This window comes from Ornithorhynchus anatinus, chromosome 6, assembly GCF_004115215.2.
Source record: "Ornithorhynchus anatinus isolate Pmale09 chromosome 6, mOrnAna1.pri.v4, whole genome shotgun sequence".
In the NCBI taxonomy this organism is placed as follows: Eukaryota; Metazoa; Chordata; class Mammalia; order Monotremata; family Ornithorhynchidae; genus Ornithorhynchus; species Ornithorhynchus anatinus.
In genome coordinates, this window is record NC_041733.1 from 8,693,289 (window position 1) to 8,708,633 (window position 15,345).

The 15,345-nt window shown below is 40.3% G+C and overlaps 1 protein-coding gene across 1 annotated transcript in view; it reads left to right on the forward strand.

The window, feature by feature from the left end:
• Positions 1-15,345, forward strand: part of DIAPH2 (diaphanous related formin 2) — a 692,146-nt gene that overhangs the window by 126,728 nt on the left and 550,073 nt on the right. The window contains 1 exon segment of the mRNA XM_029067298.2: positions 10,205-10,344. Within this exon segment, the coding sequence (XP_028923131.1) occupies positions 10,205-10,344 (140 nt within the window).

Consider the following 15,345-nt stretch of genomic DNA (forward strand, 5'->3'; position numbering starts at 1 on the left):
TGTGTCTTTGTGAGTACCTTTTTGGCTTCCAATTAGAATTTTTATATACATTTAACCATCTGGGTTTACATTTCATGAGCAATAACTGCCACGAAGTTCCCTTACAAAGTTCCCTGTTCAGAGAATTTTTTAATCTCATTATTTGCACAGCAGCAGTTGTCTGGAGTAAAAAGGTAAATTGTCAAAATATCTCAAAATGGACTTGCACATTGCCTTTAGAAATGGTTGCTTTTGTTGATGCTCAGGAGATTTTGCCATCAAATATTTACATTAACTATGTTATTTTGATTTTAGTTCTGTTGGTGGAATTTCTTAGAGACACTGATGCTACTAGCCTATAAATACTACTGCTGTTCGATCTTCTTAGAATCTGATGTCTTCTCTGAAATGTGTCTTCATAAAACACTGTTCTCTGTATAGTGCACTTAATGGCACATTCTGGTTTCTTCTTTCAAAGCAGGGAATTTTATTGGTTCAAGGAGAACGCGGCAGCCAGAATTGAGTTTAGGGGAGATACAGTGCTACTTTTAAACCTAAGAACAAAGAAAGGTTAAATTCAGTGCAACAAGAGTTTGTGCTATGTGGGAGTGTATGTTAGGTAACTTAAATGAGAATGTTTCTCTGTGAAGACTATCCTTGGTCCTGTTATGGAAAAGAAGATTTCTAGATTGTAAACTCCTTCAGGGCAGAGAATGTGTTTACTTATTCTATTTTACTTGACATAGTGCTGTGCATAAAGTGAATGCTCAGTAGATATTGTTGATTGATGGATTTTCAGCTTTGTATGACGTGAGAGGCTTAGCAAAAGAGTATCTCTGGAGCTGTAGCCTCCCTAAGTTTTATGACATTGTATCCACTTTTAGGGACGGTCTGAATTTCATTAGACTCTTAAATTCCTTTAGATTTCCTTCAGAAAAGGAAGTTTCTTTGAAACGGATATCCAGAATGACATAGAGTGGTTATTTCTATTGTCTATTCTCATTCTCCTTTTCTCTGTATCTCACTCTCCTCCTTTCCTTAATGATCATTTATTTTTGATCTTGCCAAAGTGAGCATAAGGCCATGGTAATTTAGCAAGTGTTCTTCTATTCTTAGAATTTCTTGGGTAGTTGAATAATTTCTTCCAGTTTTTGAGACTTGTGTAAGTGAAATGATATGAAATCCAATATTTTTAAAAATAAAAAATAAAGTACTTTACTGAACAGTAGTCATTTGTCATCTGTGGGAAAAGAACACTTTGTTTAACGCATCTTTCGTTTCTAGAGAGTGAGGGTTTTTGACCTTAGCGCTGCCTTTGACTCTCAAGGTGCTTTTCTCCAGTCCGCTAGTGACGCCAAAAAAAAAAAAAAGAGTAAGTCTCACAGCTGATGGAATGGAACAGTCTTCTATGCACAGGAGATTAGATTTCCCTGTTCAGAATAGACATGAGGAAATTGGGGTTCACATAATCGCTTGCCCTTGAAAGTCCAGAGCTTTGAGCATTAAGTGCAGTTATATATTTTTTGCCCATTGATGCTGAGAAGATGGTGTGCTACTTTAATAATTTCTGAATAAGAAATAGTTTTATAACAATAATTAACGATTGTCAGAGTTGTTAATTGTTTAGCGCTTGCCAGGCAAAATTCACTAAGGACTAGGGTTGTTATCAGACCCAGTATCCGTCCCATATGAGGTTCCCATCTGAGAGCAAGGGAGAACATCTGCTGTGTGACCTTGGGCTGTTCACTCAACTTCTCTGTCTCTCAATTCTTGTCTTATGCAGTCGAGTCATTTCTGGCCCGTAGCGACACCACGGACACAACTCTCCCAGAACTCCCAGCTCTCCATCTGTAGTCGTTCTGGTAGTGTATTCATAGACTTTTCTTGGTAAAAATACAGAACTTCAGTCTCCGCCCTCAGCTTTCTCCCAGGCCGCTACTGCCCAGCACGGATGAGTTTTGACTTGTAGCAGTTGGCTTTCCACTCACTAGCCACTGGCCAAGCTGGGAATGGAATGGGTAGGCCTCTGCTTGACTCTCCCTCCCGTAGCCGAGACTGGTAAAGAGTACTGGAAACTCTTCAGGTGAGACCCTGAGGGGGGTGCCTCAGTTACCTCATCTGTAAAATGGGGATTAAGACTGAGAACCCCAGGTGGGACGGGGACTGTGTCCAACCTGATTAGCTTGTATCTATCCCAGTGCTTAGAACGGTGCTTGACACATAGTAAGCACTTTAACAAATGCCATCATTGTTCGAATCCCGACTCTGCCACTTGTCAGCTGTGTGACTGTGGGCAAGTCACTTAACTTCTCCGTGCCTCAGTTACCTGTAAAATGGGGATGAAGATTGTGAGCCTCACGTGGGACAACCTGATTACCCTGTATCTACCCCAGCGCTTAGAACAGTGCTCTGCACATAGTAAGCGCTTAACAAATACCAACATTATTATTATTAACAGGTAATTTAGTCCTCATTTTACAGAAACTGAGGGAAAGAGAAACAGAGGAGTTGCGGAAGGTCACACAGTGTTGGGATCAGAACCCAGCTCCTCTGATTCCATGGGTCTGTGTGTGATCTTTCTACTAGGCCACACTGCTGCTGCTGCTATCAGTGGGAAATTGATTCCAGAAGCCACCTTTGAAATTCTTTAAGTTCAATTTAGAGTTTACTTCTCCCACCTCAGTGGTAGAGTGTCACACTCTACCATCTTGCATCAAATGGCGAGCTACGACTTCAAACAATAAGATTCTGGGACCTTGTCAACACACTGACTTATTGAAGCAGTTTTTGTCCAAAGATTCTTCTGTTTGTGGGAAATGAGAGAGCACTGACAACAGCAAGATACTCAAACAGCTGCTCGGTGATGAGCAAAGCAGAGGAGTCATCAATAGGAGGGAGAGAAGAAGCACTTTCAGGAGCCAGAGAAGTAAAACCTCAGACTTTGTTGCAGAGCTGTGTGTGAGTAGCTGGGAAACCAAAACAGAAGATGGGATAGCGTGACTTCCAGCAGTTAGGAGTAGAAGGAATTCCTGGAGCAGAGGCTGGAGAAGGTAGTTAGACCGAGAGGCAGAAACCAAGCAACCCTGGGCTTGGAAAAGATTAAATGCTGCAGAACAGCAAGGGACAGTTGTTATGTGCACATTGTGCAATAGGCATTATTGATTACACATCATCAATCTCATAGCCGTATGATCACACAGGGATAAAAATCTCACTGTCGGTAGTGTCTTCCAGAAATCCCAAAGGGGATCTAAATGTACACCTTGATTATCCTTTGAATAATATTTCAAACTTGACCGTTTTATTCCATGATCTTTGGAGAAGGAGGTATTCTTCTACAATTGTAATTCTCTGCATGTTACCCTTATTTAGGAAAAATTTACAAAGCTGACTTGATAGGCACGCTGAGAAGCAGCATGCCTAGTGGATAGAGCAGGGGTCTGGGAGTCAGAAGGGCCTGGATTCTTCCACTTGTCTGCTACTTGTCTGCTCTGCCACTTGTCTGTTCTGGGACCTTGCACAAGTCACCTCGCTTCTCTGTGCCTCAGTTACCACATCTGTGAAATGGAGATTCATCCAAATACTTTGGCTCTGGGAGAAGAGGATTTTATTTTTTTATCCTTTCTACTTCAAAGTCCTATTTTGATCTTTGTGTCATTTCTGTTCAATATACAAATATTTGCAACCATAATGACAAGTATATCCATACTAATGATTTTCAAATTAAGGAATAGGTTCAAATTAAAGAATGCTTTTGGTTCACCTAGCTTTAGTGTAGCATGAGTCCCACTAATTGCTAACTTTGTCTCTGTATTATTTTTTAAAGATCAAATAGGCACAGTGGTAATTTTCATTAATCTCATACAGAGCAGCTAATTAAAATTTCCATTATTATCCATCCATTATCTAGTTGTTTCCTTTGGTATCAGAACAGGATGTTAATATTAGGCCATTACTGTATTACAGCTCTATTGAATTTGGCTAGGATGATTTTAACTATTGGGCTCTATTTTGTTTTGAAGGACATTTTTTTCCCCAAATCATGTCTCCAGCCTACACGATTCTGAGTTCGTGGAGAAAGAAAGGAAGCCCGAACCAGAGTCAGGGTTGAAGGCTATTGGTGGGTTTGCGATCTGCCCTGGGCTCTATGGCTGTGGCCAGTTTCTGTAGAATGCAGCAGGGGAAGTAGTATGGCCTAGTGAAAAAAGTACAGGTCTGGGAGTCAGGAGACCTGGCTTCTAATTCTGGCTCCTCCACTTGTCTGCTGAATGACCTTGGACAGGTTATTTAATATCTCTGTGTCTTACCTCATTTGTAAAATGAGATTAAGACTGGGAGCCCCACGTGGGACATAAGAATTTGTCCAAACGAGTATCTACCGAGTGCTTAAAACAGTGTCTGGCGCATAGTAAGCACTTAACAAATACCATTTTTTAAAGAAAAAGGCGCATTTAAACATGGGTTTTTGAGAGGGATGTTAAATCAGCAGTCATGGGTTCTAATCCTGGCTCTGCCGCTTGTTAGCTGTGTGACTTTGGGCAAGTCACTTCACTTCTCTGGGCCTCAGTGACCTCATCTATAAAATGGAGATGAAGACTGTGAGCCCCGCATGGGACAATCTAATCACCTTGTATCCCTCCCAGTGCTTAGAACAGTGCTTTGCACATAGTAAGTGCTTTACAAATGCCGTCATTTTTTTTAATCCCTCTAGACTATGAACTCATCTTCTAGACTATAAACTCACTGTGGACAAGAAATATATCTGTTAGATTGTTGTGATTTACTCTCCAAAGAATTTAGTACAGTGCCCTGCAAACGATAAGTGCTCAGTAAATATAATTGATTTGGTCCAGCTTCCAGCCTCCAGGAAAATGATTTTCTAAACAAATCAGGTACAGGTACTCTGACATGAATATTCCAGAAATTTTATTGGTAGCCTAGACTTTTTTTTTTTTAAGTCCTGCTTATAGTTTCATGTTTTCTCCAATTTACAGTTGAATTAATTTGATTGAATAGTCCCCAGTGATGTAATTTAAACCCATTTCCCCTTCAGGTGTCTTTGAACTTGTACAATAACTGTTTTAATGTCCTCACAATGGAACTACATCCTTTTGAAGGTTAAATATTTATTAGGTCATGCCCATTTTCCAAGCAGTTAATGTCAAATTCTTTTGGCTACATTTGAAGGTAGAAGAATGACATCACAATATAGAATGAAGTGTGAAAAAAAGTGAATTTAAAGGGAATATTTGATTCAAACAGAACCAGAAATGAACATTCAAAAGTGAACTTGAATAATTAGTTTCATGTAGTGGAGCACCTGAAATTCAGCCCTCTGGCCAAAGATAATCCACTAAAACACTTATTGTACAGGTTCAAAGCATTAGCCGGCCAGATAATCCGTGTCGGTGAACAGTTGGATATGGTCTGTGACCCACAGCTCCAACAGACTTTGCATGAGAGAGGTTGTTTGCACTGCAGATCATACATTGGGAACATGTGGCGCGTTAGACCTCTCTAAGGTTCACCATGGCTCTCATTTGGGTTGTGTTCAGTCAAAGGTGGAAGATGTGAGTAGTTCATAGTATTCACAAACTGTTATTATACCATGCCTGGTGTTTGTGAGTCTCTATATATAGGTTGGTTGGTCTTTTTTTTTTTTTCAAGATTATGGACAAGGGGTGGAAATTGAGAACAGTATATTCTAAATGCTTTGAGTTATCAATAGTTTCATTTTTTTTTCATAAAAACAGTTGTTGCCTCTTAGCCACAATATTTATAAGTCACACAGCCCTAATTTATGTTGTGTTTTCTCATCGGGCCTATTTCCTGTTCCTTTGGTCACTACATAATTTTGGGCTCCTCTCCATTTGGTCTTCGATTGCAGTGGTTCAAATAAGTCTCAGTGGAATAACGAGAAGCTAATCCAAATCAAAGTATAGCAAAAGGTTGATTTTTCAGCTCCGTATGTTATTTTAATACTTAAATTCTTCCTAGTACTATGTTAGCCTTTACTAAGAACCCAGCATCACCTTCTAATTGGACAAACAGTGATTTTTCCCAAACCCTTTTTTTGCGTATTTAGCCAGTCTTTTTCCATGATGTTCTTTTTTCATTACAGTTTTGTAAAACATTGACTCTACATATGAATTTTACCTTTACGCTTTTACGTTAGAGAAGGTCAAGACTTTAGCAACCTAATTTGTAGTAGTAATCATCCTAAATTAAGTGCTTACTTTGTGCCAAACACTGTAATAAAGGCTCGTAGATGGAAGATAATCCATTTGGTGTAGTCCCTGGCTCACATGGGATTCACAGTCTAAGGGGGAGGAAGAACAAATAATTCCCATTTTACAGATGAGGAAACTTTAGCACTGAGAAGTCAAGTGACTTGTGCTAGGTCACACAACAGGAAAGTGGTGGAGTTGGGATTAGAACCTAGGTCACCCGACTCCCAGCCATATGATTTCTCCAGTAGGCCTTGCTTAAACTTTGTGCCTTAGCCTATTGTTGTACTCAGAAGACAGTTAATTTTGGTGATGAATAACATTTGACACAATTCTGCCGGCTATTCCAAATCCAGACCTGGGAAGTCTACTTTCAAAAGCAATAGTTTAAAAATCTCCATTTACTTTGTCCTGTGGATATGTTCTGATAAAATTGAGAGTAAGGAAAATTTAACAGTCTGTCACAATTTTGGTGGCGTGTTTCCTTTTGGCTAACATTTGTTTTAGCCACAACTGCCTAGCTCCAACAAAATTGAGGGTCAAGAGTCCTAAATTATTGATCCTCCTAGCTCGTTCATTCAGTCATGTTTATTGAACGCTTACTGTGCTCTGTACTAAGCTCTTGGGAGAGTGTAATAGAACAATAAACAGACACAGTCTCTGCCCACAATGAATTCACAGTGCCAGTAGGCTGGTGTGTTGAGTTCATAGGCAAGATAAGGTGTAAAATGGGATGGGAATATTATGTGCTTTTTCACAGTATTATTTTGAAAATGTCAAAACCTATTTTTGAGACTAAGTAATGGAACTGTTTGAAAATACTTAAAATTTGGAGTTGTAGATACTGATGCAGACTTAGAACAATTCTGAACAAGATAGTAAATTCTAGGAAAAGGACATTGGACAATACATTTGAGAGTCTTTTTCTTGATAAATGAAAATGGACACAAACATCCTTTAAATATTTATGTATCCATCACAAATTTGTATCTTCTGCCAAAATGTATACTTCAGGGTGTATTAGCTTTAGTATATGAAGCTAACTCTATTTTTTGCATTTTTTTCGGGTGAGCGGCAGTGGATGATTCAGGAAAGGGGTTGTTCTTTTGTGGTAAAGATACAGCACTGAAAACTGATCGAGAGATCGCTCTCCTAAACCGTCTCATGAAACTAGAACTAGGAGAACTAGAAGAACTAGGGAATCGGGTTAGAATTTTGAAGGCTAAAACATTGCTTAGTTTAACTTTTCCAAAACTAAGGTTGATAATTCAGAATCTGAGTATATTTAACCTTAATAGGACACTAGATTATTACATGGATGATGTAATTAGAAGAACTGGCTCTGGAATAGTGATGATAATATTCATTCAGTTGTGTTTATTGAGAACTTACTCTGTGCAGGGTACTGTACTAAGCACTTGGGGGAGTACAGTATAATAATAGACAGGCACATTCCCTGCCCACAAACAGCTTACCATCAAAATCTTTCATTTTGTTATTGGTCAAAATATTTGGTCATAGTACTTTGACCAATCAAATGTGGAATTAGTTAGGGCTTCCTCATATGACTAGCAGTCCACATTTGCCATTTCTTCCAGGCCCTAAAATATTTCTAAAATTTTTTGAGGTTATTCAACCAAGTGGTAAGAGCGTGGGAATGGGAGTCAGGAGATGAATCAATGAGTCAGTCGTATTTATTGAGCGCTTCCTATGTGCAGGGCACTGCACTAAGCACTTGGGAGAGTATGATACAGCATAATTAGCAGAAAACGTTCCCTGCCCGTAACGAGCTTACTGTCTAGAGGGGGACATAGGCATTAATATGAATAAATAATTTATGATATATTACTTAAGGATATGTACATAAATACCATGATGTTGGAGGTGGGTCGAATATCACATGTCCACAGATCACAGATTGAAGTGCACAGATGGCTCAGGAAGGAGAGAGAGCCGGGGAAAAGGGGGCTTAATTGGGAAAGGCTTCTTGTAGGAGATGAGTAGCGGCCTGGCGTATATGGAGGGGGAGGGAGTTGTGGGCTGGGGGGGTGACTTGGGAAAGGGGTCGGCGGTGAGTTAGATGAGACCGGGGCACAGTGCGTAAGCTGGTGCTAGAGGAGAGGAGTGTGCCGGCTGGGCTGGGGTAGAAGATTAGGGAGGTGAGGTGGGATGGGGTGAGCTGATTGAGTCCTTTGAAACCAATGGTAAAGAGATCTGGGTTTTAATCTCTCCTCTGCAACTGGCAGAGGAGATTCTCTACAATATCGCCAAGATCCGCCCTTTCCTCTCCACCCAAACGGCTACCTTACTATTACGGGCTCTCGTTATATCCCGGCTAGACTACTGTGTCGGCCTTCTCTCTGACCTCCCTTCCTCCTCTCTCGCCCCGCTCCGGTCTATTCTTCACTCCGCTGCCCGGCTCATCTTCCTGCAGAAATGATCTGGGAATGTCACTCCCCTTAAACAACTCCAGTGGTTGCCTATCGACCTCCGCTCCAAACAAAAACTCCTCACTCTAGGCTTCAAGGCTCTCCATCACCTTGCCCCTTCCTACCTCTCCTCCCTTCTCTCTTTCTACCGCCCACCCCGCACGCTCCGCTCCTCCGCCGCCCACCTCCTCGCCGTCCCTCGGTCTCGCCTATCCCGCCGTCGACCCCTGGGTCACGTCCTCCCGCGGTCCTGGAACGCCCTCCCTCCTCACCTCCGCCAAACTGATTCTCTTTCCCTCTTCAAAACCCTACTTAAAAATCACCTCCTCCAAGAGGCGTTCCCAGACTGAGCTCCTCTTCCCCCTCTACTCCCTCTGCCATCCCCCCTTTACCTCTCCGCAGCTAAAGCCTCATTTTCCCCTTTTCCCTCTGCTCCTCCACCTCTCCCTTCCCATCCCCACAGCACTGTACTTGTCCTCTCAACTGTATATATTTTCGTTACCCTATTTATTTTGTTAATGAATTGTACATCGCCTCGATTCTATTTAGTTGCCATTGTTTTTACGAGATGTTCTTCCCCTTGACGCTGTTTAGTGCCATTGTTCTCGTCTGTCCGTCTCCCCCGATTAGACTGTAAGCCCGTCAAAGGCAGGGACTGTCTCTATCTGTTGCCGACTTGTTCATCCCAAGTGCTTAGTACAGTGCTCTGCACGTAGTAAGCGCTCAATAAATACTATTGAATGAATGAATGAATGAACTGGCCTACATGTCACTTAACCTTTTTGTGCCCTCTTAGACTTTAAGCCTCCTGTGAGACTGGGCTTTTGTCCAACATTATCACCTCGTATGTACAGTACTTGGTACATAGTAAGTACTTAACAAATCCCATCATAAGTTTCCCCACTTGAAAACCAGGATAATGATGATGATGGCATTTGTTAAGCTCTTACTATGTGCAGAGCACTGTTCTAAGCACTGGGTAGATGCACGGTAATCAGTCAGGTTGTCCCCTGTGGGACTCACAGTCTTAATCCCATTTCATAGATGAGGTAACTGAGGCACAGAGAAGTCAAGTGACTTGCCCAAAGTCACACAGCTGATCAGTGGCGGAGCCGGGTTTAGAACCCACGGCCTCTGACTCCCAAGTCCGTGCTCTTTCCACTAAGCGACACTGCTTCTTAGCTTCTTAGGATAAATACTATCTGTCTCTTCCTTTTACATTGAGAGTCTCTTATGGGTTAGGGGCTGTGTCTGATATGTTTGCATGGGATCTACCCTAACCTTTAGCACAGTGCTTGGTACATAACACTTAATATAATTATTATCATTACTATAATTATGCTGTTGTTAAGCTCCTCGTCTGTGTCCAGAGTTGCACTGAGTTCTAGGGTAGATGCAAATTAATCAGCTTATTCACAGTCACTGTCCCACAAGGGCTTCCAATCTAAGTAGGCGGGAGAAGAGAAGAGTTTCAAAATCATTATTACTATCATTCTACATAAATTCATATGTTTTCATAACATGGGGATTTTTTTATAATTTAAAAACGATTTTTTTTTTCTTGTATAGGGAGGACTGAAAAATAGCAAGCATGAATGCACATTGTCGTCGCAAGAATACGTTCATGAATTACGGTCTGGTATCACAGAAGATAAACTTCTCAATTGCCTAGAATCACTGAGGGTTTCTCTAACCAGTAATCCTGTCAGGTAAGTGGCTTGCTTAATTCAATTTCAATCATTCTGATTGGTGGAATACAATTTGTATTACATAGAGTAAATATATTTAAAAAGTCATTCTTTTTTCGAGGACAGAAATCGTTGATTGGAAACTCTACAGTGGATGATAAATCTTTGTTCTGATTAAAATAGGAAACGATTAAAATTCCCAGGATACATGTGATCATGAGATACATTAATGTGCATCATCAAGGAAAATTTTTAAATTACTCAGGTTATTTTCTTTTCTCCTTGACATTTACAAGGACCAGGCAGTTACTGAATCTTTATCCATCTGTGTTGAATATTTTCCCCAGACATGGATTGTGTGGTACTTCATTTAAGTTATGTATTACTATTTTTAACTCAAATGGAAATCAGTTCCTAGATTTCCTTCATCTACAATGTGAATTTAAATGGTTTACAGAATTCTTAAGTGAGTTAAAATAGTGGCAACTATTATTCTATTCAAAGAGGTGGTAGAACAGAGGTAACGTCGTTTCAGGACTGACTCATTCATTTCATACACTAAATAGAAAATCGTTCTGGTGTCGGGATGGGGAGGAGGGGCAGGCAGAAAAGAAAAACGTAAAATTCCAGATCGCTACTTGAAACTCCCACTTTTAGATTCCCTTAAACCTTTAGCTCTTCTCGTTGGTGTGAATATTGTAGGATATCACTAAACATTTTTCAATGTACAAATTAGTTCAAGTATCCCAACTGATTTTTCTCTAAAAATTTGATTAAGCCTATTTAAATTCAGAGTTACTGGAATATAAATCAGACGTTATAATGTTTTGCTTATTTTACAGTTGTCAATGTAGGCCCAAACCATTTGATGATGATTGCTTCCAAAGCCTATTATATTCCTAAGACATCAATACATGTTTTTACATTGGATCAAATACTTATTCAGATTGCTTTGTTTAATGCTCAATCACGTTCCTAGTTCAATTACACTTGCCTTATGGGTGGGTGGTCAGTAAAAAAAAAAAGTAGCACAGCACACATATTTTTATTAACTATTAATGGTTTATTGATCATTCAGCATGTAAATATTAAATTCAACCTCTCAGACTCAAACAGAGAGTGCCTCAGAATATGAGGGCAAATGAAAACTGAACAAAAAAAATCCCCTCTGAAGGAGTATTAAATAGTGATGCTCTGAGGTATCAGAGACAAAATTAGAGAAAAATATTTGAGGTGATTTGACAGTGAATGAAGAAAGGTAGGCACTTGATTATTAGGATAGGGATCATTGCAATAGTAATAATTGTGTAGTATTGGTAGTTGAGGAATGCCAGTTTTATTTGGGGTTTTTGGATGGGATGAAAGTAAATATTTACTCCAAATAAAATTTTGTTTTTTTTTAAAAAAAAATATTCAAAATCTAAAGTTAATTTTCATTGAATTAAATTGTCTATAGGGTCAAGTGAATCATTTTGCTAATGTTAATTGAATCAGAATTTAAGCAGCTTGGCTCAGTGGAAAGAGCCCAGCTGGGAAGTCAGAGTTCATGGATTTGAATCCCGGCTCTGCCACTTGTCAGCTGTGTGACTGTGGGCAAGTCACTTTACTTCTCTGTGCCTCAGTTCCCTCATCGTAAAGTGGGGATGAAGACTGTGAGCCTCATGTGGGACAATCTGATTACCCTGTATCTACCCCAATGCTTAGAACAGTGCTCTGCACATAGTAAGTGCTTAAATACCAACATTATTATTATTATTATTATTATTGTTATTATTATTCACTAGAGACCATCTGAATGCCTTCAGACCGTAACCTTGTTATGGGCAGGAACGTGCCTACCAACTGCCAACTCTTTTGTAGCGTATTTTCCCAAGCGCTTAATACAGTGCTCTTCATACAGTAAGCGTTCAATAAATGATTGACCGAATGTTCATAATCATTGTAATTGCGATATTTGGTACTAAGCTCTGGGGTAGATATAAGACAGTGAGATTGGACATAGTCCCAGGAGAACAGTTTAAGTAGGTAGGAGGAAAGGCATTTCAGCCCAGTTTACAGGTGAGGCAGCCGAAGCACAGGAAAGGTAAGTGACTTGGCTAAGCTCATACAGCAGCCAGTTGGTAGAGCGGGGTTTGGAACCCACGTGCCCTGATTCCAAGGCACAGGGCTCTGTCTGTTGCCGAATTGTCCATTCCAAGCACTTAGTACAGTGCTCTGCACATAGTAAGTGCTCAATTAATGCTATTGAATGTTGAATGAATGTCAGGTTGTACTGTTTCCTACCTTTAGTGCCTTTTAGGTCTGACAAAAATGGGGTCCCATATGCTGTCTCCAACAGTTTCCAGTCAGCGCTCATGACAGAGAAGCAGCGTGGCTCAGTGGAAAGAGCATGGGCCTGGGAGTCAGAGGTCATGGGTTCTAATCCCGGCTCGCCCGCTGGTCAGCTGTGTGACTGTGGGCAAGTCACTTCCCTTCTCGTTGCCTCAGTTCCCTCATCTGTAAAATGGGGATGAAGACTGTGAGCTCACGTGGGACAATCTGATGACCCTGGATCTCCCCCAGCGCTTAGAACAGTGCTCTGCACATAGTAAGCACTTAACAAATACCAATATTATTGTTATTATTAGAGCACACCTTTACAGTTTAAAAAGAAAAGGGAAGGAGGAAGGCCAACAAATGCACCAAGGAGCTGCTTTACATTAAATGAAAGTAGCACACTGGGAAGACACACCCGGCAGTCTAAGATATAATCGATCACCGTTTTGATGTAGATAACCTTGCACAGTTAGGGATAGACGATGGAGGCTAAACTAGCTTCCTGAAAGACAACCGGGATTTAGTGGCTGTTTTTCTGAGCAGAGGTTTTAGGAGAATTGTAAGTCTATCCCAAGTAGTGCTAAGGAAATGGCCGCTCAGAGAAGACAGAGCTGACATGGAAGAGGGACTGTTAGTCTTGGAATTAACTTTATATGCTCACACACAGGGTTTTTAGTCTGAAGCCTTTCCCCCGAATACTGAAGGTTTTAGTTTTAGAATTTACTCCTGGAGAATCCATTTGAAGTCCAAGCCTATTCGGTATCAGATCTGTGAACATGACTGATACTGAGGAAAGCTGCTAACAAATTTGTTCATATTTGTGTTGTTACAGAGCTGTATTTACTATGGAGTTTTCCAGATTGTCTTAATTCTTTTAAAATCATTGAAGTTATTAGTAAGATATGGCAAAGCAACAGCTTTATCTCTATGGGGATATGCAAATCAAAGAGAATAAATTGAATTTCAGTGTGACTGACATTTAAAGAAAATCTCTTGCCCAAAGGGACACTTCCTTACATTCTTTTTGAAACAGAGCCGTAATCTGTCCTCGCAGTATCTTAACAACTACAATGTAAACTCTTTTGCCGTAGTTGACTGCATCCAAGTGAGTGTAAATATAGTATCCCTTGGCTCTGTGATTATAGTAATTTTGAAAATATTAAATGGCTAATGGACTTGCTGATTCTCTAAGATGGTGAAAACTGTCAGTATGAAATACTCATCTAAATGTTATGCTTAATGGGGAATCTGTGTGTTTATTCAAATTATATTCAGATTGGTTTTGGAACCGGTCAGCATGTAGGACCTAGGAACAGAAAGTTGATATTCTTTGTGACCGGTGAATAAAAGCCCCAGTAATTCAAGTAGGATCCTCAGGGAACTGTGTAATTCATCGAAATTGCCGGCATATGGAACAACAGAATTCAAGATTTTTTTTTCTTGATGAAATTGGAATAACTCAATAATTGTCACACTGAAGTACAAGGTTACTTTATACAGGAAAAAAATTTCTTATAGGAGAAAAAAATAAAAAAATAGCCTAAAACATTTAATTTCCAGTGCTCACATGATATTTAAGTGTGAATGTAGCAGTACTGAGAAAAAACAAACTACCGGCAAAGTAATTTCTTGGCTCCAAATGGAAGGGCATAGTCTGGGAAGCAAATTTAAAAGAAAACGAAATGCCCCTTGATATACTCAATTTACCTTGATCTCATCTACCTCGCTTCTGACCCCTTGCCCACGTCCTCCCTCTGGCCTGGAACTCACCTCTGCCTGCCAATCTCCTACAGAGAAGTAACCTCTGCATCTTAATAGCCTCATTAAAATCACATCTCCTTAGAGAAGCCTTCCCTAATTAAGCCCTTTTTTCCCCTCCTCCCTTCCCTTTCTGTGTCACCTATGCACTTGGCTCTGTACCCTTTAAGCACTTGATATTCACCCCACCCTCAGTCCCCACAGCACTTTTGTACATACCTGTAATTTATTTATAATAATGTCTGTCTCCCCCTTTTTATTGTAAGCTCCTATGTGTCTACCAACTCCGTTAGATTGTAATCTCCCATGTGCTTAGTACAGTGTTCTAATAATAATATTGTTTTGTTTTTTTTCTTTAATGGTATTTGTTAAGGACTTACTATTTGCCGGGTAGTAATAATAATGATGATGACATTTGCTAGGTGCTTACTATGTGACAAGCACTGTTCAAAGCGCTAGACTGTACTGAGCCCTGGGGTTGATACGAATTTATCAGTTTGGACACAGATGAATGGGTTAAATACAACATAATAAGGTTCCACATGAAGCTCACAGTCTAATAAGAATAATAATAATTGTGGTATTTGTTAGGACCTTACTATGTGCCAAGCACTGTTCTAAGCACTGGGGTAGATGCAGGATCATCAGGTTGTCCCACGGAGGGCTCACAGTCTTAATCCCCATTTTACCCATGAGGTAAGTGAGATGAAGAAAAGTTAAATGACTTGCCCGAAGTCACAGAGCTGACAAGTGGCGGAGGGGGGATTAGAACCCACGACCTCTGACTCCCAGGCCCAAGGTCTTGCCACTACCCACACTGCTTCTCTTAAAAAAAACAAAAAAAACCAAACAAAAAGCACCCACAGTCTCGCCGTCGGGGAATCGAACCCAGGTCTTCCTCGTGACAGGTGAGGATACTGACCACTATATTAAAGGTAGGAGGGAGAA